The sequence below is a fragment of the Bos grunniens genome, chromosome 11 (assembly GCF_055505025.1).
Source record: "Bos grunniens cultivar Pamir isolate PY7600 chromosome 11, Bosgru_T2T1.0, whole genome shotgun sequence".
In the NCBI taxonomy this organism is placed as follows: domain Eukaryota; kingdom Metazoa; phylum Chordata; class Mammalia; order Artiodactyla; family Bovidae; genus Bos; species Bos grunniens.
Genome location: NC_141175.1, coordinates 91,849,752 through 91,872,784, shown reverse-complemented (window position 1 = coordinate 91,872,784; position 23,033 = coordinate 91,849,752). Strand labels below are relative to the sequence as shown.

The following is a 23,033-nucleotide window of genomic DNA, read 5'->3' as shown; positions in this document are numbered from 1 at the left end:
ACACTTTCAGTAAGACTTCCAAAACCCCATTATACCTTTTATTCATTCATCACTGTTTTTGGTATGGGTTTGCAGGCAACCACGGTGCTTGGTGGGGAGTGTGTATAAATTCATATCAGATGCACTCTGCCATGTCTTGAACCTGGAAATACAGCAAAAGTAGATACCTTTTTAAAAAGGAGTTTTAAAAATACTCAGTGGAGAAAGTGATTCATAATGTTTCTTGTCAGGGATCCCAGTTTCCAAACCACACCTTAATATACCTCAGGAACATAAAAAATATATTTAAAAAACCTGCTCTTGGCATTGTAAGTTATATTCATGTCTCTAAAGGTCAGCTAATTAGGAAATTTGGACATAGGCTCATTTGTCTTCCCAAAAGACAATATGTGGATTGCATCCTGTCTTTCTCCTTACCTATTTAGCACTTACTATTTGCCATCCACTGTACTAAGTGCTTCATATGCATTCATTCAGTGTATTACATTGTATCAATAGTATTAGTACATTATTTGACTATTTAAACCATCACCTTACACGTCACACATGAATTTGTTAGAAACCAGAAATATAGTGAGCTGAAATTTGCCAGAACAAATAGTGTTTCTTGAAAAGATTGCCACTTTAGCTCTTCGTGTAAGTCACTTTTGTTGCTGTTCAGTTGCCCAGTCATGCCTGACTCTTTGCTATCCCATGAACTGCAGCACGCCAGGCCTCCCTGTCTATCACCATCTCCCAGAGTTTGCCCAAGTTCATGTCCATTGCATTGTGATGCCATCCAGCCATCTCATCTTCTGACACCCTCTTCTCCTTCTGCCTTCAATGTTTCCCAGAATCAGGGACTTTTCCAGTGAGTCAGCTATTCAAATCAGATGACCAGAATACTGGAGCTTTAGCTTCAGCATCAGTCCTTCCAGTGAGTATTCAGTATTTCCTTTTAAGATTGACTGGTTTGATCTCCTTGCTGTCTGAGGGACTCTCAGGAGTCTTCTCCAGCACCACAGTTTGAAGGCATCAATTCTTTGGTGCTCTGCCCTCTTTATGGTCCAGCTCTCACAACCGTACGTGACCACTGGGAAGACCACAGCCTTGACTATACGGACTTTTGTTGGCAGAGTGATGTCTGTGCTTTCAACACACTGTCTAGGTTTTCATACTTTCCTACCAAGAAGCAATCGTCCTCTGATTTCATGTCTGCAGTCACCATCCATAGTGATTTTAGAGCCAAAGAAGAATAAATCTGTCATTGCTTCCACCTTTTCCCCTTCTATTTGCTATGAACTAATGGGCTGGATGCTATGATCTTAGTTTTTAATTTTTTAATGTTTAGTTTTAAACTGGCTTTTTCACTCTCCTACTTCACCCACCTCAAGAGGTTCTTTTAGTTCCTCTTTGCTTTCTGCCATTAGAGTGGTATCATCTGCATATCTGAGGTAGTTGATGTTTCTCCCATCTATCTTGATTCCAGCTTGTAACTCATCCAGCCCAGCATTTCTCATGATGTGCTCTGCATATAAGTTAAATAAACAGGGTGACAGCAGACAGCCCTGTCATACTCCTTTCTCAGTCCTGAACCAATCCTCAGTCCTGAACCAGTTGTTCTATACAGGGTTCTAACTGTTGCTTCTTGGCCCACTTACAGGATTCTCAGGAGACAAGTAAAATGGTCTGGTATTCCCATCTCTTTAAGAACTTTCTGTAGTTTGTTATGATCCACACAGTCAAAAGCTTTGGCATAGTCAGTGAAACAGAGGTAGATGTTTTTTTCTGGAATCCCTTTGCTTTCTCTATGATCCCAGCAAATGTTGGCAATTGATCTCTGGTTCCTCTGTCTTCTCTAAACCCTACTTGGACATCTGGAAGTTCTTGGTTCACATAATGCTGAAGCCTAGCATGGAAGACTTTAAGCATGACTTTACTAGCATGGGAGATGAGGTCAATTGTCCGGTGGTTTGAACATTCTTTAATACTGCCCTTCTTGGGAATTGGGATGCGATTGACCTTTTCCAGTCCTGTGGGGTCTGGGGTCTTCCAGATTTGTTGACATATTGAGTGCAAGACTTTGATGGCATCGTTTTTCAGAGTTTCCAGTAGCTCTACTGGAATTCCATCACATCCACCAGCTTAATTGACAACAGTGCTTCCTAAGCCCCACTTAACTTCACGTTCCAGAATGTCTGACTCTGGGTGACCGACCACATGATTGTGGTTATCTGGTTCATTAAGATCTATTTTGTACAGTTCTTCCATGTATTCTTTCCATCTCTTCTTGATCTCTTCTGCTGCTTCTAGGTCTCTACGATTTCTGTCCTTTATTGTACCCATCTTTGGGTGAAATGTTCCCTTGATGTTTCCAGTTTTCCTGAAGAGATCTCTAGTCTGTCCCTCTCTGTTTTTTTCTCTGTTTTTATGCACGATTCATTGAAGAAAGCCTTCTTGTCTCTCCTAGCTATTCTTCGGAACTCTGCATTTAGTTTGGTATACCTTTCCCTTTCTCCCTTGCTTTTGGCCTCTCTTCTTTCCTCAGCTATTTGTAAAGCCTCCTCAGATAACTACTTTGCCTTCCTGCTTTTTGTTTTCTTTGGGATGGTTTTGTTCGCTGCCTCCTGTACAGTTTTACAGACCTCCATCCATAGTTCTTCAGGTGCACTGCTTGCTAGATCTAATTTCTTGAATCTGTTTGTCACCTCCACTGCATATTCATAGGGGATTTGATTTAAGTCATACTTGGCTGGCATGTATGGATGTGAGAGTTGAACTATAAAGAAGGCTGAGTGCTGAAGAACTGATGCTTTTGAACTGTGGTATTGGAGAAGACTCTTGAGAGTCCCTTGGACTGCAAGGAGATCAAACCAGTCCATCCTAAAGGAGATCAGTCCTGGGTGTTCATTGGAAGGACTGATGTTGAAGCTGAAACTCCAGTCCTTTGGCCACCTGATGTGAAGAACTGACTCATTTGAAAAGACCCTGATGCTGGGAAAGATTGAGGGCAGGAGGAGAAGGAGACAACAGAGGATGAGATGGTTGAATGGCATCACCGACTCAATGGACATGGGCTTGGGTGGACTCCGGGAGTTGGTGATAGACAGGGAGGCCTGGCGTGCTGCAGTTCATGGGGTCACAAAGAGTTGGACACGACTGAGCAACTGAACTGAACTGGCTGGCCTAGTGGCTTCTCCTGCTTTCTTTAGTTTAAGCTTAAATATTGCTATAAGAAGCTGATGATCTGAGCCACGGTTAGCTCCAGGTCTTGTTTTTGCTAGCTATATACAGTTTCTCCATCTTTGACTACAAAGAATATAATCAATTTGATTTTGGTATTGACCATTTGGTGATGTCCATGTATAAAGTCATCTCTTGTGTTGTTGGAAAAGCGTGTTTGCTATGACCAGTGTATTCTCTTGGCAGAATTCAGTTAGCCTACATTACTTTTAGGTGAATCCAAAGTCAAAATTTGACTATGTTTAAAAAATTTTCAACTTTCTTATATGTAGGACTTTAATGATGATGACACTTTTAAGAAATTACCTGGGGACTCAGCTGGTGGGCACCGTCCAACGCACAGGGTGGGGGTTGGATCCCTGTTCAGGGACCTACAGTCCCATATGCTTCTTCATCAAAAAACCAAAAACCACAACATAAACCACAAACAATATTGTAACAAATTTAGTAAAGACTTTACAAAAATTTAGAGCTCCTGTCTATTTTTTAAAATTAATTTTTGCCTGTGCTGTGTCTTTGTTGCTGTGTGTGGCTTTTCTCTAGTCGTGGTGAGTGGAACCTACTCTGTAGTTGAGATGTGTGGGGTTCTCACTGCAGAGGCTTCTCGTTGTGGAGAGCCCACGCTGCAGGTGTGTGGGCTCTAGTAGCTGAGGTGTGCAGGCTTAGTAGTTGTGGTGCTAGGGCTTAGTTGCCTGTGGCATGTGGAATCTTCCCAGGCCAGAGATCGAACCTGTGTTCCCTGCATTGGCAGCCAGATTCTTAACCACCGGACCACCAGGGAAGTCCTGGCAGGAAATTTTTTTTAACAAAAATAATCCATACGCAAGATAACCCTTTCTAATCAGTGGGTTCCTACTGCTGTTTGAGATCCATTTGATACCTCTCAGACAAAGTGAAGCAATCAGATCTTACCTGAAAATTGTGTAGAGAGCAAAGTTGATAGAATTTTACTTTATTGTAGAGTTTTTAGTAATCATTATGATCATAAAAGCAAACATTTCGAGATGAAAATTTCCCATCTTTACAAGCTCTTGGGTGTTTTGCTCTATAATATATAATATCATGGGGAAAGTGTTGCTGGTCATTTGAGTTTTCCCACTAAGAGCTGACCGCATGTAATGATAACCTCTTGAATTTGCATATTTAACAGCTTATGAACCATATCCATACAAATTATTTCATATGGCCTCTGCCACAACCTTGTGTGGGTAGATGGGTTGAATGGCCTTATTGTGCATGTCTTTTTTCTACTCTTGTTTGAAAGATTTGGAGGGTGGAGCTAGTGAGGGGTTTCACTGTGTCCTGTCTTGCTGAACCTCTGTTAGTTTCTTGGTCAAATAAAAATTTTAACACTTACGCCATAAGACTATTGTAAGAATGAGCTGAGAGGAAGGGCACGACGCTGAATGTACCGCTAAATACATTGTTTGTGCTCCATTCTATGTTAATTTCCCTCCTTCATCCTATCCTTCCCTTATGTGCTCCATCTTGATTTTTCTCCTTCATTCCAAGTACTTAGTGTCATGTAATTTGCATAGTACTGCTCATTAAAAGTGTAAGAGAAGCATTGGGATTTTGAGGGAAGAATGGGGCTTGCACTGAACCCAGTTTCTATCATTTCCTAACAAAGTGACTTTAGTCAAATTTCTGATGAATGTCTTTGTAGTTTCCTAGTCTGTGAAATGGCTATGAGTTTGTTACTTACATGGTTGTGGTGTGTATGTGAACTTTGAAGTTTAGTAAGTGCTCAGTAGGTTTCATGCTAACAAAGGTTCGTGTAGTCAAAACTGTGTTTTTTTCCAGTGTCAGTATGGATATGAGAGTAGGGCAGTAAAGGAAGGCTGAGTGCCAAAGAACGAATGCTTTTGAACTGTGGTGTTGGAGAAGACTCTTGAGAGTCCCTTGGACTGCAAGGAGATGCAACCAGTCAATCCTAAAGGAAATGAACCCTGAATATTCATTGGAAGGACTGATGCTGGAGCTCCAGCACTTTGGCCACCTGATGTGAAGAGCCAACTCATTAGAAAAGACCCTGATGCTGGGAAAGATTGAAGGCAGGAGAAGAAGGGGGTGGCAGAGGATGAGATGGTTGGATGGCATCACTGACTCAATGCACAAGGGTTTGAGCAAGCTCCAGGAGATGGTGAAGGACACTGAAGCCTGGTGTGCTATAGTCCATGGGGTCGCAAAAAGTCAGACACGACTGAGCAACTGAACAACATGTTTCTTGAGTTCATCAATCATGCAGACAGTGCTCTGTACATTTAGAAAGGTCCATACATATTGTTTCTATGTTCTCAGATCTATGCAAAAGGAAAAGAAGAGAAGAAGGTACGTGTGTGTGTGTGTGTGTGTGTGTGTGTGTGTGTGTGTTTATATTACCTATTGGTGGGTAACAGATCATTCCAAACCTTAGTGGTTTAAAGCTACAAACATTATCTTATGGTTTCTGTGGGTTAGGAATTGAGAGTCAACTTAGCTGATTGGTTCTGGCTCAGGTCCTTCTCTGGGAAATGCAGCAGTCATCTGAAGGCTTGTCTGAGGCTGGAAGATGTGCTGTCAGGATTGCTCAATCACATGGGGGTTGGCAGGAGGCTTGTTTTTTGTCCCATGGGGCTCTCTATAGACTCCTCGAGTATTCTCACAGCCTGGGAGCTGGCTTCCCTCAGAATGAGTGATCCAAGAAAGAGAGCAAGACAGAAGCTGCAGTGCAGTGCCTTTTGTGATCTGGTCTCTGAAGTCACATACTATCTCTTCAGCTTTATTCTGTTCTTCAGACATGAGTTGCTCAGACCAGTCCAGGCTCAAGGGGAGGGGAGTTGGACCTCATCTCTTGAAGGAAGACATAAAAAGAATTTGCAGACACATTTTAAAACTATCCATGTTCAACGGGAGAGGCATTATCTTGATGAGAGTCAAAAGGAAAAAGTTGAAAATGAGTAATCTAAAAAGAATTAGCTGACAGCTGAAAAACTTACGATGTGTAGTTGCACATCAGTAATTCATTTTTTATTGGCAACTAATCAGTTTTCAATTTTATTTATCACATGATACTAGAGCATAGTTAGATATACTATGACGACTTTGAGAAAAGGGATATTTAGGCTGAAATCTTGCCTAATGATGAGATATATTGAATTTGGCAGTAATCCCTTGGGGAGAGTAGCTGGGGCCATTTGATGGAGTCATTTAAAAACTGAGCCAGAGAGAAATTTGTGCTGGGGAAAGAAGAAATGACGGAATTGGTGTTCTGCAAGCTTGAATATCCCTGATTCTATAGTTCTAAATTACTTGAGAGATTTAAAAAATGCTAGTTTTCTTCTATATAACTAATTTCTTCAATAGTTTTTTTCTTTCAGTTGAATCCATCAAACTTTGGAGGAGTTTTGATAGTTAACAAAAATATTCATATGTTCAGCTTCCTTAGTACTTCTCAAATGGCGTTCTAATATATAATATTTATTTGCAGTGGGTTCTCATTACCTACATAAAAGCGTTGCGATCTATCAGAGGCACATCAAGGTGTCTACTCCTGGCCTGGCAACTCCAGTGATTCAGAACGCGTGTCCAGGGTACAATAGGTTTTGACTTCCTTCTCTGCTGTGTCTTTTGACTTTTTCTTTCAAGCAAAGTTAGCTTTTGTAAAGTGTAGTGGGTCATTTTCTTCTTTGTGTCTGCCTTTAATATAAGAGGGAAATTTCCAAGTGTCCTTGTGGAAATAATAGAGCCTTGATGGCATTCAACTCCATTAATGTCTTGTGAATTCCAGGTATTAGTTACTTGAGTAAAAGTCACTTCTCTGCCCTTTCCATTGTCTTTCTTCCCCTGTCTTCCCAGCCTGAGTTCATTTCCTTCCCCTGTATTCTTTCCCCTGTCACTCCCATCTCGCCACGTACACTTTCCCATTCCCAAAAGGGGAGAATCACCAGGTGGGACGTATGTTAAAAATAGCAAAGGAGGATGAGAATACAAACTGTTTTCTTTGGCTTGATTGTGGCCAAGGGAAGGCTGGAGGAGAGAAACATACATAAATAGAAATGTGTGCAAAGAGCCAAGAAAAAGTCGAAGGTTGGAATGTTTGGTCGTGCCTAGTTTGATGAGAATCATGAACAGGGCTGAAAGAATGAAGGGTGGACAGAAAGGAGGAAAGGTTTTCTGGGGGCGGGGAGGGGAGAGGAATCTGCATGAGAAGGAAGCAGGTGTATGAGTGAGGATGGTGGGATGGTCCTGCCTGCCTGATGTCTTGGCTATTCGTGGTTGCTGAAGCTGAGATAGATCGAATGTGGATGGGAAGGAGTCTTCATCTCCTTTGAAGGAGTTTGATTTTGTTGGGAATATATATTTTTTTAATAATTGCTTAGACTATGTGGAATCCTAATTCTCCAAGCAGATAGTAGATACCATTGGAGATTCTCATGAGGAATGGCCCCCACTTGATAAGGCTTGTGAACAAGCCATGAAATTTGTTCCTTGATAAACATGCAGCCCAGTAGTTATGTATCCTTTTAGTCAGACTTGGTTCGCATGTGCAAAACAAGCAGATGTTATTTATGGAAATGGTGAGTGATAGACCGATAACAAATGCCCTCATTGACTTCTCTTTGGAAAAACAACAAATGTGGGGATAAATAAAACCTAATTCTGTTCTAAAATTAAGGGACAGAAAATTTGAATCATGTGAAGCGTTTCTAGCCCCCTGCTTCTGTAAGGAGCCCACACAAACTAGCCAGATCAAATGAGTGCTAGGGATGGAAGACAGGTAAGTGTTTACTGCCTGCAGCTTGTCCTTTTGATTTGGGGACAGTGGAGAAGTCCTCCTAAGCCTCTTCTACTGCCTTGGTCAGTGTGGAATCTAGAGAGTTGTGCTGCTGTGAAGGCTGACGTAGGCTATTTGAGAGAAGTGGAGACTTTTCACATGAAAAAGTGCATCTCTTCAATGGTATTTATCCCTCAGAGATAAACTCTCGAACGTCTTGAACCACGATGCCAAAGAACTAAAAATCCCTAGGCAGACTCACGTAACCCTCACTAAGGATGGTTGCCATGATTGTCAGGATTCTAGATCCAGGCAGAGAGTTGCACTCTCCATTCAGGATTGGGGAAGTGGGTCTACTGTGCTCCTCCCAGTATTCTTTATTACTTTGAAGGTTATGAACTTAAGTCTTGTGTTTCTTCAACTCTGCAGTCACCACATCTCAAATACCACAGTTCATTCTGGAGGGGCTGGTTCTCTGGCATTAAGGATTAGGAGCAGAGGAGAGATTCCCACATGTTCTAGATAGGGTTTTTCAAGTCATGTTGAAGAAAGCACCATGGAACGATGGCCTGCTGCAGTTGTAGGACCCCAGAAATGAGGAGGGCACCCCATGAAGGATGGCTGGTCAGTTGCTTGAATTCCCTCAGGGTCTATGATGTTAAAGAAACATATTTTACAGAAAAGATCAGAAAATGAAAATATCAGAGAGCCTTTGTTTTGCTAGTTCTCTACTTTAATTACCAACTATATTTTCTTTTCCCGAATATGCTTGGTAAGATTCTGCTGGGTGGGTAAACTACTTGTTGGGTAAAAGTGAGTCTCTTTGACTATAAAATATATTATACCTTCAAACATACTGGATTTTGTTCCAGGGATGAAAATAGGACCTTTTATTGTATTTCTAGAGAAGAGAACCTAGGTTTGTTATTTAAGAAGGGAAAACTCCAAGGAGAAAAAGGAAGGATTATTAGAACAATCCTGAAGACTCAAGGTGTGCCTTTTAAATTCTTGCTGGGATAGTGGAGTCTGGCTGGAAAGGCAAGATTGAAGTTGAGAAAATGTACGATTCTAAGTGAAAGTCTCGGTCCTTTAATCTCAAGTCAAGCTAAAACAAAGCTTAAATGAGTGAAATGGTGAATGAGACCCAACTCCTAAAATAAGTGGAAATTTGGGATGAAATCTACCATCTTTATTGCTGGATCTCTGCTTAGTTCCTCTGCCAGTCTCCCTGAACTGCGAACCAAAGTGTATTTCTCTTTCTGGGTGGATTTTATGGCTTCATGGCAGTTCACATCAGTCTTGAAGATCTGAGTAGAAGTGTTTTTAATTTCCTAGTTGTTTTTAGCCTAACAAAGAGAATGAATGCTAAGTAAATCAGAAATATATTCAAAAACTAAACTCCTTAGACATCATCTTAAATTTTATTTATAAAATTAGTGGAAATTTCCATTATGTGTCATGTTGATTTTTGCATAATATGTTGTGAAATTTTGGGAGCAAGTAATTGTTTTTCTTTTGAAAAAGTTCTTGAGAAATTTCTATTTCCTGTTTGTTCAGTTATTCGGTCATTGGCATGTTTAATTGAAATTTTTTACTTTATGTCATTGACCATTTTTTGGTAACAGTTTAATGATTTGGGGAAAATTTTTTTTGTAATTATTGCAGGGTTTCCTGAATAACAACTGTGCTTTCCCTTAATCTGAAACTTTTATGACTAAAATATTTTTCTCTGACAAATATAGCATCAAATAAATGTTTTGAGGCCAAAGGTTTCATAGAAGTTTATTTTTTTAAATAAAATTACTGACAATTATCCCTTAGATAAATATTATTTCCTTACTTCTCTGTCAGTGAAGTTTATTCATTCGATATTTCTTGAGCATTTGCTATGGGACACAAGTTCAGTGTTTATTAGTGACCAGACACCTTCCCGCCCTCATGGAGCCTGTTTTTAATGACAGTAGTGAAATACCAAATCTATAAAGTGTCTTTAGAATAAATAGGAAATGTGAAACAAGGCACAGAAAGAATCAGTTATGTGCGGTGGAGGGGGAGGGGTTGGTGTTGCAGTTTTTGCCAGGTCGTTGGAGAAAATCTGGTCATGTGATGTTTTGGAGCAGTCTTGAAGGGAAGGAAGACACTGTGTATCTCTGGGGAAGCATATTCTAAACGGAGGGAATAAGAAGTTCCCTGAGACAGGAATGTGCACAGTATTTGAAGAATAACACGGAGGCCAGAGTGAGTGGATTGGGAACAGGTGTAAGAGACATGGTCGGGTGTGGGGCACTCACAGCTTGTGCAGAGCCCAGCAGGCCCTTGTGAGGTCTTTTGACTTGTATCCTGAAAGAGATGGGAGGTCACTGAAGGGAGGAGTGCCATGATCTGACTGCCGAACATTTAAGGATGCTCTGAATGCTGTGTGAGTAAAAGCTGTAGGAAGGCAGAGTTGGAAGCAGGAAGTCAAGCTGGGAGACGTGAAATGATCCAGACAGAAGATGAAAGTGAATTGCACCAAAGTGTTTGCCATGAAGAAGGTGGTGAGAACTTATTCCCCTGGACATAGAGCTAACAGACCTTGCATGTTGTACTGCATCTCACATAACCAAAAAACGATCAAGAATAGATTTGCCATTTTCAAAGACAGGGGAAGACTTGAAGAGGAACAGATTAGATTGTGGGTACAGGAAAGAACCAGAGCTTAATTCTGAATGTTTGCTTGGGATGACCACTAGACTTTAGACACCTACCTGACAGAGTCCTAGAAGCAGCTGTACAATTGGGTACTTGGATATATACATAAACACACACATCTCCAGTGCCTATATGCACATATACAAGATCGAGGGGTCCAGGCCAGAGTTAAACATTCTCTATCCAGAAATCTGTATAAGGCATCTAAATCCATGAGGTAGGATGATAGCATCTGGCAAGTTGATATAGAAAGGAAAGGGCTACAGAGATTGAGCTCTGGAGCCTTCCCCTGAACAGAATCAGGAAGAGCAGGGGCCAGCAAGGTAGGAGAGAACCATAAGAGGACAGGGTAACCTAGAAGCCAAGTAAAGATAGTGTATCATGAACCAAAGTGGTTCTTCTGTGTCAAATAGGCTGGAGGTTTGACTCATAAGGAGCTAGAGGATTTACCGTTGGATTTGAAGGCCAGGGGTGACCTTCACTGGAGCAGCTTTGAAGTGTTGACAGCAAGAGCTTGGCTCTGGCAGGTTCAAGAGAGAATGGGAGGGGAGGTGGTGGAGGCAACCAGCCGAGCCTCTCTTCAGAGGGGTTTGGCTGTAAGGAGAGCTGGGAAATAGAGTGGAACCTGCAGGGGAACGGAATGGGGATGATGAGAGGAGAGGTGTTCTTGACAGATGGGACGTGGTACAGCAGCTGTGCCTGCTAATGGGAACAAACAGGGAGGAGGTCTTTGGGCAAGAGGGGAAGGGGATCCACTGCTTTAATGGACGGTTGATCCTAGGGAGGATCACCTCCTGTATTGGGAGAAAGCAGGATTACTGTCGATCCAGGTAAGTTGGTAGCCTAGCTTTGTAGCTTCTCTTTTCTCCATGAAATAGTAAGGGAAGTCACACTTGAGCACAGCTAATTAGCTGCAGCATTTCTGCCAAACGAATATTTTGGGAACTGTATTTACATTTTTAAACATGGCATATGTTTAGTACCTGCTTTATGAGAAATAAGCCATTCTTCAAGAAACTAAGAATATATCCAGAAGTGTATTCTTAAATGATTTAATATACTTGCTTCCTTTGCCTCTTTATATATCTATCTTCTTACATGTATAAAAATGTAAGGAAATCATGGAGGCCTCTGTAAGAGGTGAGGAACTGACACAGTTTCCTTCAGTGAATATTAAGAGAGCATTGAAAGGAGGGGGCACAGATGTTTTAGTTTATATCACCTGCGCAGCAACTATATCTCCCTACCTCTTCATTCAGTTAGTTCTCTGTGGAAGAACTCCAAGAGATGGTGCTGGACTGTAACCCTAGATTCTCATCTGAGAAAGTGCCCACAGCAGAACTAGTTACCTCTGTTTCCCTCTAGAAGAATTTTCCATGACTGGGGCAACCTGATGAAGTAATAGATTTGACACATTTCTGTTTACATAGCACCTTCTTGAGAACGGGGTACTCTATTGGCATTATTTTAATAGTCCAGGAGGAGTTAAGCAAGGCCAGAGAGCCAAACAATCAAGTCCTGTTATTCTAAGCATTATTTAATGTGTTTATGATTTGTCCTTCAAAGAATCCTTGGCCCGGGGGTAGGCAGTGGGTTGCAAAGCTGGAAAATGAGCTGTTCACTTCGTTTCTTTCCCACGTGACCTGGGTATTGAATGGGCTCCTCAGTCTCTTTAAATAGGCCCCTGTCCCCTAGGCAGGATGGTGCCTTTTACCCACGGAGACAATGCTTCTCCTTCTGAGGATGTTGCTGGTGCTGGTTGGCCCCTCTTGTTGACGTTGGGTGAGGGCTGAGTCACAACATTCTGGTTGGATGCGAGGAGAGACACTTTGTTCATGACCTCTGATGTGAGTCTTGAACTCGTTATATTTATTTCTTTGGCTGCCTTTGCTTTTGGTCACATCCTAGTTTAATGACTGAAAGATGGCAGCTGTGCTTTTTTCTAGACTGAAGTCCATTTGTCAAGGACAGTGTTCACATTTTTAAGTTTTGCTCTGTTGTTAGGATTGGGAAGCAGAAATGAAAGGTTTTTGTACTGGGGAGGGTATCGGCCTCGCTTCCACCCCATTTGTCTTTCAGTCTGAATGTCTGTGGTTTGTTTTAACCATGTGCCAGCACCCCTTCTTGGTGGTGTGAATGCACACAGGGTCTGGCAGGATCTGTAAACAGGATGTTGACTCTCAAGTGTCTTGATTGAGTGACTCGGAGGCTCAGTGGAGGCGCTATGTTGCCTCGGGCAATCTGTTTCTAGCCAAGGACTCTAAAACCCAAAGTGCCTGGTAAAGATTTCTGGGACTGATTTACCTATGAGGATCTACAAATTACATGTTTTCATCAGAGGGACTGAGCATGAAAGCTGTGCCAAGAGTTGCCCTATTAACTTGTTTTTTTTTATTATTATTATTTTCTAATTTAAATTTATTTATTTTAATTGGAGGCTAATTACTTTACAATATAACCCTATTAACTTCTGACTGGGCTGACTTCGGCTTCAGAGATTTGAAATACTTCAATCAGCCAATGGGTGCAGCTAGGAATGATCTTCCAGGGGTTTGAACTGTGGGCTTCAATTTTCATCACTGGTAAACCCAGAGGTGCACCAGAGAGACCTGTGAGCCCCGATCTCTGTGGGGTTGTTTAGTCATTCTTTGAGTCTCTTTGTTTATTCCACATTAATTGGGTTACCTACTTTATTCCCTTGTGGCTCAGCTGCTAAAGAATCTGCCTGCAATGCGGGAGACCAGGGTTCTATCCCTGGGCTGGGAAGATCCCCTGGAGAAGGAAAAGGCTACCCACTCCAGTATTCTGGCCTGCAGACTTCCATGGACTTATAGTCCTTGGGGTCGCAAAGAGTCGGACACGACTGAGCGACTTTCACTTTCTCTTTCACGGGGCCCTTGGGTATTAATTTATTCAAGGCTTTTGAGGGAGATGCCTCTTAAAGACCAAATGAATTCCCACTGAACTCTTGCTAAGTCACTTCAGTCATGTCCGACTCTGTTCGACCCCATAGACGGCAGCCCACCAGGCTCCCCCATCCCTGGGATTCTCCAGGCAGGAACACTGGAGTGGGTTGCCATTTCCTTCTCCAATGCATGAAAGTGAAAAGTGAAAGTGAAGTCGCTGAGTCGTGTCTGACTCTTAGCGACCCCATGGACTGCAGCCCACCAGGCTCCTCCGTCCATGGGATTTCCCAGGCAAGAGTACTGGAGTGGGGTGCCATCGCCTTCTCCGACTGAACTCTTGAGAGATGAGTAAATTCAGCTCATCACATGCCAAGAATTTCAAACTCGGTATTGTATCATGAAACTTACTCTTCACATAATACCCTAGATATGATGAAATGATTTTAAAGAAGAGGAAATGATTTGAAAGGAGTGAACATAGGTAAGACTATTTTCTAATGCATTTAATGTCTACGCAGATCCTCTGAGAGCTCTGGGTGACAAAATGTCAAACAGTTGAGTTTTTCAGTATTGATTTTCAGATTGATATGGAAAACTAAAACTAATTATAGTGAAGAAATATTGTAAATGCTTCTGTAGACACAGGATCCATTGAGAATACAAATGTCTGTTTTAGAATTAGATTACTTTATAGTAGGATACTTATGAAACACAAGGGGGGAAATATAAAATATATCTTCTATTTCCAAGAAGTTGTGAGTGTTAAAAACTCAGAATTAAGTCATGTGAAACTGTCTCTGTCTTTTGAAAATACAGATAATTCTAGGCCAAAAATAATTTTTTTTGGCCAAGAAACATACTAAAAACAATAGGCCTAGAGAATCTCAAGTGCCTATAAAGTGACTACTGTAGCTGGGAGGTAAAATGGGAATAATGATGAAGGACTTGCTTTCTTTGGATGTCTCAGTTCACCTAAGTGAGCATAATTTAGGTAACAGGATGGGCATCTGCATGGCAGCTGCTGATACTACGAGTTAATGCCAGAGAAGACAAAATACTTGGCACACCATTTTCATCTTCATTATTGTACTAGGAGCCAGAAAAAATAGAAGTTTATATTCTTTTGAAGTGGGATGATGTTGTCTCCTTTTTTCCCCCTGGGCTTCACACACTTAGACACACAAAGTGTTCTCAAGATATTTGTAAGCGTGGTCTGACAACTTAAGCTGATTTTTTTTTTTTTCCTTCTACTGTAAAAAAATAAAAAAAATAAAACTAGGTGAGTTTTGTCTGTTTTAGAATCAGCATTCCATTGTAGTTTTTAAAATGTATGAGGTGGCTCAGATGGTGAAGAATCCTGCAATGCAGGAGACCAGGGTTTGATCCCTGAGTTGGGAAGATCCCCTGAAGAAGGGCATGGCAACACATATTCTTGCCTGGAGAATTGCACGGACAGAGGAGCCTGGTGGGCTACAGTCCGTGGAGTTGCAAAGAGTTGACACGACTGAGCGACTAACACACTTTCACTTTCATAATCCACCCCAAATTTTAAATGTCCTGAAAGCATGTAAAGCACTGGTTTGAAAACTGTTTCTTTAAATAAAGTTTTATTGGAACACAGCCACACTCATTCATTGACATATAATTTTTCACAGTCTGCTTTCCTGCTACAGCAGCAGAGTTGAATGGTTGCAGCAGAGTCCTGTAGGCCTACGGCTCTAAAATATTCACTGTGTAGCTCCTTGTAGAAAAGGTTTCTGGGTGCCTTCTTGGAAGGGCCTGGAAAACCTGGTAGGCCACTAAGATACCTCCCCACCCCAGAGTATGTATCCTGATCTGTGTTAGAACCACTGGTGAATGAGAAACAGTCTTAGAAAAACATTTGAAAAGAATTGAGGGCATTTCTGCTCCAGAAGAATCATTTTCTTTTCAGTGAGAGGGCCAACCCAAGTGGATCTTCTCAGATCCCTTGTAACGTCAGCCTTCTTGGCTTCTGTTGTAATATCTTTGATGAGTTGAAGGGCTGCTATGTGAAAGAGGCATTAGATCGTGAGGGGAGATGAACTAGAATTAATGCGTATAGCCGACTGTGAGGACATAACTTCAGCTTAAGAATAGCATTTTTGAGAAACAGCTCATGACTAGAATGTGCCATCTTAGTGGGTAATGAGCTTCCTGTTCCTACAGATGTTCAAATAAAAGAAGTCAGGATATATTTGAAGCCCCATTCCAACCTTGAAATTCTGATGGCTCCTTTGGTTTAATGTTTTTGTTTCCAAGCTCAGATTTGACCACGTTTTGTTGAGGGCCTATAGAGGCTTCTTGGATGATTGTCTGAAAATACAATCCTGGTCAAACAAAGCAGTGTAATGGGGGAAGAATCTCTTCTGTTGGGCAGGGGATGGCAGGAGATGGGCTGACCCAACGGCAGGCGTTTCCTATGGCAACAGCAGTAACACAGTGACACCAGGAAGAGCACTGCTTCCAACCAGCCTTAAAGCTTCAGAGAAGAGTCATCTCTCTTCCACTCTCTTCAGCTGCTGCTACCATCTTTGTTTTCTGCCTAGGCCCCTGGGAAGTGAAAGAACCTGGCTGGGGGCATTCCACAAATGTGGAACTCCAAATAGGGTTTCTGTATTGTGCTTTGCCAGAGTTTATACTGGGGCTTGGCTGCAAGTGACAGTTCTGGATGAAGTCATCTCTTCTCTGTGCAGCTCTGTTGTTACCACACAAAAGCAGCCGTAAATACGGAAATGCATGAGTGGCTGTGTTCCAATAAAACTTTATTTACAAAAGCAGACAGTGGGCCAGATTTGATCCCAGGGCCATAGCTTGCTGACCCCGGATAAACCAGGCAAGTTAAAACTGGCTGGAAAATATCAGTTCTAATTCTCTCAAATTTTGGAGAAAAAGTGAGATGGCAGATCCAAGATCACAGCACGGTAGAGCCAGGATTACCACCCAGAATCTGACTTGAAGATGGGTGCCAATTCTATGATGTTATGCTGCCTCTGTCTTGTAACAGGTGGTAGCACCTGGTGTTTTTTTTTTTTTTTTTCTTAAAGGGCTGTATGAGTGAAAGAAATACCTACTTTAGGTGGTGTGTGAAGAGCCACAGTGAGAGCTCCGGGATGGCATTTTAACAGAGGCCAACCTTTTAGCCCCAGGGACTTGGCCTCCCTTTTTTTTAGATGGACCTTGTTCACAGTAAAACAAAATGTAGGTTGAAAAATTTTATATGGAGAAAGAGTGCCCCAGAGTTGTGAAAAAGCACTGGGCTCCCGCAGCTGCGTCACAGGATTTGATCACTTCAGCTGGGAGTGCCAGGAGATTTGAGACAGATGTTTTCAGACATGCCGCATGCCTAAAACATTTCCAGGGGTCGGGCTGCAAATAGTGACTTAATAAGTGGAGGAACAGGGAAAGTATGCACGTCGAGGACACAGGAGTTTATTCAGCACTAGGTGCACGGCCAACCTCTGTGCGTTACATCTGCCTGTCAGGGCTGGCTCTTTCATCTGTCGTGCCCTCCGTACTGCTCTTTGTCTGCCCGTGAATAAAGTGCAGCATTGTGGTTAGTAATCCCACTCCAGTGACTCGACTTCAAATGTGGTTTTGGAGTGCATCCCAGAGTTCTGTTTGCTAAGCTTCCTACTCCTGTTTCAGAGACACCACTGGATACAGAGCAGCGAGCACTAAAGGCTTCCCTCTTTCCTTAAACCTGTCGGGTTGTGGGCTCTCTCTTTCCCCCTCTCCTTCCTTTCTCTTTTTCCTTTTTTTTTTTTTAAACCTTCCAAGGCAAGTTCATGGATACTAAGCTGATGTGTTTGTTGTTCTTTTTCTCTCTGCCTCCGCTCCTAGTGAGTAACCACACTGGCCGCATCAAGGTGGTCTTTACTCCGAGCATCTGTAAAGTGACCTGCACCAAGGGCAGCTGTCAGAACAGCTGTGAGAAGGGGAACACCACCACTCTCATTAGTGAGAATGGTCACGCTGCCGACACCCTGACAGCCACGAACTTCCGAGTGGGTGAGTTCCTCCACGGTCCCTAACTGTCCTGACCGACTAGCGTTTGATGAGATCGTAGCATTTAGACACCCCCTCCATTCACACTGCTGTCTGCTTGAATGGGTTTCTGTCTACCAGTACGAATATGCTGCCTTCACTAGATCTTTTAAATTACTTTCAGAATCATTTTTAACTTGGTTTTTGGTTTCTGAGAGAGATGGCAAGGAGAGTATTACCCTTGGTTACTTATCATGGACACAGCCTGTGGTGATGGGGAGGTATCGGGAGACAGGAGGAAAGAGGCTTTAAGTTAAGACCCTGATGTACAGCTTGCATTGACCCATTTCAGATTTTATCTGCTTGGTGATAAGTCGAATTTATGTTAGATTTGACTTATATGAGGAAATTTGGGTGGTGGTGATGAAACTTTTATGAATAGCCAGGTTCTAAAAAATTTCTTAAAATTGTCAAATATGTGTGTTTTCAGTTGTAGAAAGGGATACAGACTTGCATCTTTTGCCACGTTTCTGCTGTGTATCAAAAGGCAAAATTATAAGTTTGATGTATGACATGGATTTGGGGGAAGATATGCTCCTGGATCACTGTCAGCACTTAAAACCTTTTAATCTTTCATAATCTAAATATGAACTATGGTAGTTACTGCAAAAAGGCTTTTCCTTTTACATTCTTGTTTCTTTTTACTACTTTGTAAATGGAGAAAGTATTGCAGTCCACTGAATGCTGTCACACTGCCATGTTGTCATTCAATACGGTATTTTTGTCACGGAAAAATGTCTTTTATTATTTTTTGACCAATTATGGTTTGCCATGTGTACTCAAATAATCACAGACACCCACGTTACTTTATGAGTTACTCACAAGAATAACCCAAATGTCAGACAGATAATAACACTGGCTAGATCTGGTCTTTTTATGGAATATTGCTGTTTAGTCTTGGGAGCATGTGTCTAGGGGGCGGGGGGGGGTGTCTATTTCAAACTGATTTCCATCAAGACCAAATACAAGGAAGCAGTTTAAGTCCTCATTAGCTCTTTGATTATCCTGCTGCTCTATTGTGACTCGGGTTTCTTTGGAGGTTGAAGCACTGTTCTTGATAGTCTATACTTGGAAAAAACATGTGCCCATAGATACTATTTAAAGGGGTATTGTTAATTTCCTGGTGATGATCGGGGTACTTCGGACATATTTTTAAGAAGAATTTAGCTGCTAGGTGCCAAATGGCATATTATGCTTTAGCAGGGCAGGGAGCTGAGTCTAATGGGAAGTGTGTTTAAACTGATGATCGGGGAAACTGGATTTTGATCCCGGTGCTGCTGCTAACTAGCTAATCCATGGGATGTGACAGTTAATATTTCTGGACCTTAGTTTTTCTCGCCCGTAAAATAAATGGTTTCTATTTAGTGGCTTCTAAAATTCAGTCCATCTCTAAAAACCTTTGGACTTCTTCTTTATCAGTAATAAGCGAAACTGTTTTTTGGCATTTTTGGAGGGCTATAGACAAGGAAGGGGAGAAGAAGTTCCCAATTAGGTTATTATGAGCTAAATGGCTTTTTTCCATTTTTACTTTCCTTGATTGCCTTCCTTATTCTCATTGCTTTTCTTCCTTTTCCATCATCGATAATGTCTGCTTCTCTTCCTTTTGTCTCTTTTCATAAAGCTTTACAGTAGAAATGACAGAGTAATTGGGTGGGTGGTAATTTTTTGGCTTATGGTGTATTCACTTCGAAACTAAATATTTGAAGGCTTTGAGGAGCAGAGGAAGTCTACTTGTTAAAACACGCTGCACACTTTCCTCTCTGGCATTTAAGCAGATGTTTAGGAACAGGATACACACAGCCTGTTCAAAATACAAAACGGAGCCCAGCTATTTACTGAAAAATCTTAGAACCAAAACTCAACTCTGCCACAAAAGGATTGACAAAGTAGTTTGATTTTAAGAAGGAATAATAAAAGGAAGAGGGCAGAGTAATGAATAATTTCACATCGGAAATTATGGGAAATGTTTCATTTATACCCTGAGCCGTTTCTCTTTTCTACTTTAATTCCAGTACAGGGTGATTTGACAGACAAGTTTTTAAAATTATTTTGTTTAAGATGGTACTTTGGTAGACTTTGGAGATTATGATTTGCTAGAAATAGAGAATTTCAGAAATTCATTTTTAGGCATCTAAGATACCTTCTTGAGATGTACTGGTTTTAGATGATTTTATTACTTGCAGAAAGTGGTTTTCTAATTGGTTTTCCTCACTCTCTATATGTACTATATATATCTATATGTATCTCTGTATATATATACACACACACACACAATGTGTTAAATCTTTTGACAAATAAGATGTGTTACATGGAAAATAGTGGTTTGAGGAAAATTCAAAATGTAATTTGTCAGCTACTTTTTGGCCTCTGATGTTTAAGGCTACTGAGATGTGGGGGCTGGCAAACTTTTCAGGGGCCAGAGAGTGAATATTTTAGACTTTGCAGCCCACACGGTGTGTGTCACAGTCTGTCCTGTGTGACCTGGTGACATCAGCCATGGATGGTAGGTATGGGAATGGGTGTGGCTGCATTGTAGCCTTCGATGGGCTGAATTTGACTCTAGTGCCAGCATTTGCTGACTTCTGCCCCCAAAGAGTCAAAAAAAAAAAAAAAATACAGGGAAAACAATATAGATTTTGTAATTAAGGTACCTTAATTAAATAATCCATTTTGATGATCAGAATAGCAGAAACAAGTTTTAACATTTCCATGGTGATGTCCAGGTAGAATAGATGTTCGTGTCACCATATTTTTGGACAAGGAAACTGAGGCACACTGGCTTCAGTGAGTCTCCCTTCGTTACGCAAGTCAGCCAGATGGGGCTAGAGCCCAGGTCTCCTCGTGTCTGCTTTACCTCCCTGGTGTCTGACTGTGATGTGTAGGAGGGATAAAGTAAAAGAAGAACCTGAGGGAGTTAGGTTTTCTGAGTAGGCTGGATGTTACAACAGAGAATAAGCAACTGGTGTTTAAGAGCCCTGGATTTGAACACTGGCTTCTTCGTGTCCATTGGTCGTGCTCATCTGGCTCTCGGTCCTGTCCTGGTCCAGGTCACTCGTCCACACAATGCAGGTTAGATAGTGGGTAGGTTGAGGGTTATAGCAGGCACAGGGGTGACATTGGTTCCTTTTTTTCTGGGGGCGGGGGGAGTGCACCCTATGGCATGTGGAATCTTAGTTCCCCACCAGGGATTAAACCCGCACCCCCTGCAATAGAAGTGCAGAGTCTTAACCATTTGACCGCCAGGGCAGTCCCCTCCTTCTTTCGTTTTTGGTGCTGCTTCTGTGTTGTCTTTCTGGTCTTGGTGACTGTGAGTCAGGACTGTTCAGATGTGAGAGGCAGGTGCTTTTCTCATGACCATTAAGCATATAGTCTCTTTTCCTGGTAATTCAGTGGGAGAAATAACTATAACTTCTACTTAATTTGACTCTAAAAGTGAAGCCTGGATGAAGATGATGTCCACAAGAAATACTCTGAGATTCTAGGATAATCTCTATTTTGTGAATGTGATGTTGACATGATATAACAGAATACTTGCATTAAGTGGAATCTTCTGTGAAGCACACTCTAAATATGACTTTTTTTTGGAGGCACACTTCCTTGCACTGTCCTGCCTTTACCTCTCTCTCTTTTTTTGATTAAAAACAATCCCACAGCATTTTTTGTCATCTGGTAATAACATGCTGTTACTGCTGAGTCGCAGAGAGTCATGTTTGACTCTTTGCAGCCCTATGGACTGTAGCCCACCAGGCTCCTCTCTCCACGGGGATTCTCCAGGCAAGAATACTGCAGTGGGTTGCCATGCCCTCCTCCAGAGGGCAATAACATGAGGGTGAGCTAAACAATATGAATACATGTTTTAGTACATTTCTAACGAAGGATGCCTAAAAAACACACCATATTGCCAAGTGATTTCTCGCTTCACTGATCATTCCTAGTTGGAGACACTGTGGTACAGAGTAATGTTTCTCTCCTTTTAGCATGATCTGACCCAGTTTTCTTAACTTTTAGAATGAATCTCTTTATCATCTAATGCGAGTTCATATGCTTATCAAAACCAATGATACAGCCCTCTATATGCATGTTCACTTGCTCGTAAAGCTACACCTGAATCTGAGATCTATTTGCAAGTGTCTGAAGATGAGATCGATGGACTGCGCCATCACCTTCTTCACCATCTGGCCCTGGGCCCTGTGTGCCATGGTGGAAGCTCTCAGAAACCACACAGCCCTGCATACTATCTCAAAAAGCAGCTTTGGAATAGAAAGTGCCTTTGCCTTTTTTCCAAGATGGAAGCATATCCCGAGTTGGGTGGGCCAGCAGATTAACTGTTGTTTGTTTTAATGGATTCTTTGCGTTTCATGGGGATGTCATGAAGATGACCTCCTGGGACTTTTAAGTTGTTGTTTATAGTTATAAGTTCTTCTAATAAGAAGAATATAGAAATTCTATGTTGTCACAACCAGAATATTTCAAATAAAATAATACTGTTGTCTGGCATAACTTACTTGCAGAGAGAGAGAGTGAAAGGCAATCATGATTGCTAAACTAGCACATGTGGTTTCTGTGATGCTATTTTCTCTGCGGAGAACATGAGGGACTCATGTTCTGTTAGCACCAATTGAATACTGACAAAAAGTATTTGATAATGTGTGGGTTGGCCAAAAAGTTTGTTCAGGCTAATGGACAAACCCAAATGAACTTTTTGGCTAACCCAGTAAGCACTATGACCCCATGTTATTTCGTTTGGTTCCTGTTTCCCCTGAGCAAGGTAAATATCCATATTTTGTAGATATGAGTTCCAAGGCTTTAGTGGTTTGGTCAAAGATGACTTTAAGTCAGGTTTTTTATTTCAGAGTCTAAAAGCCTCTTATCCTCCTGTGGTGCCTCCTATGTTAAGGAATCAGGTAGACAACACTGTGCTAGAATTTCCAGAACAAAAAAAAATCATAAACTGTCCTCTAAGAGCTTATGCTTTGAGGCGGAGATGAGGAATATGTATAAACAACCCCCGTTTAAGGTAGAAAATGCTTAGCAGGACCCCAGAGGAGGAGATACCACTTCTAGCTGAGGAAGAATACTTTGAGAGAGAAGGGATGGCATGCGACTTTTCTGTTTAGGTTTTCATGCTCTCCTTAGCTGCTAAACCTGTTGGCTTCTAGGAGGAGCTGGGTAAATGCTTGTTGTCTGATGATAGACTGATGGGGATGATGCAGCTTGACACGGTGATACATCCCCAATTAAGGATGGATGGGAAGGAAGAATGAACACTTTAGACTGAGACCTGGAAACAAGAGGTCACAGGTGGTATATGGAAATTGAGAGGAGTTACATATAAACTCGAAAGGTGGTAATATACTAGATGTCGGGGCTGGGAAGGTAGACTGGAGCAAGGC

General features: G+C 41.7%; 1 protein-coding gene across 27 annotated transcripts in view; it reads left to right on the top strand.

Annotated features, from left to right (window-relative positions):
* Window positions 1–23,033, top strand: part of LTBP1 (latent transforming growth factor beta binding protein 1) — a 460,290-nt gene that overhangs the window by 170,216 nt on the left and 267,041 nt on the right. For 11 of the 27 annotated variants that reach the window (XM_086327484.1, XM_086327487.1, XM_086327483.1 and 8 more), the window contains one exon: window positions 17,437–17,604. The exons of 2 other annotated variants lie outside the window; for them this stretch is intronic. In XM_086327484.1, the coding sequence (XP_086183610.1) occupies window positions 17,437–17,604 (168 nt within the window). Of the gene's footprint in view, window positions 1–16,972; window positions 17,150–17,239; window positions 17,605–23,033 lie in introns of those variants that run through there. 14 more of the 27 variants (XM_086327505.1, XM_086327503.1, XM_086327498.1 and 11 more) reach the window with 4 other exon arrangements.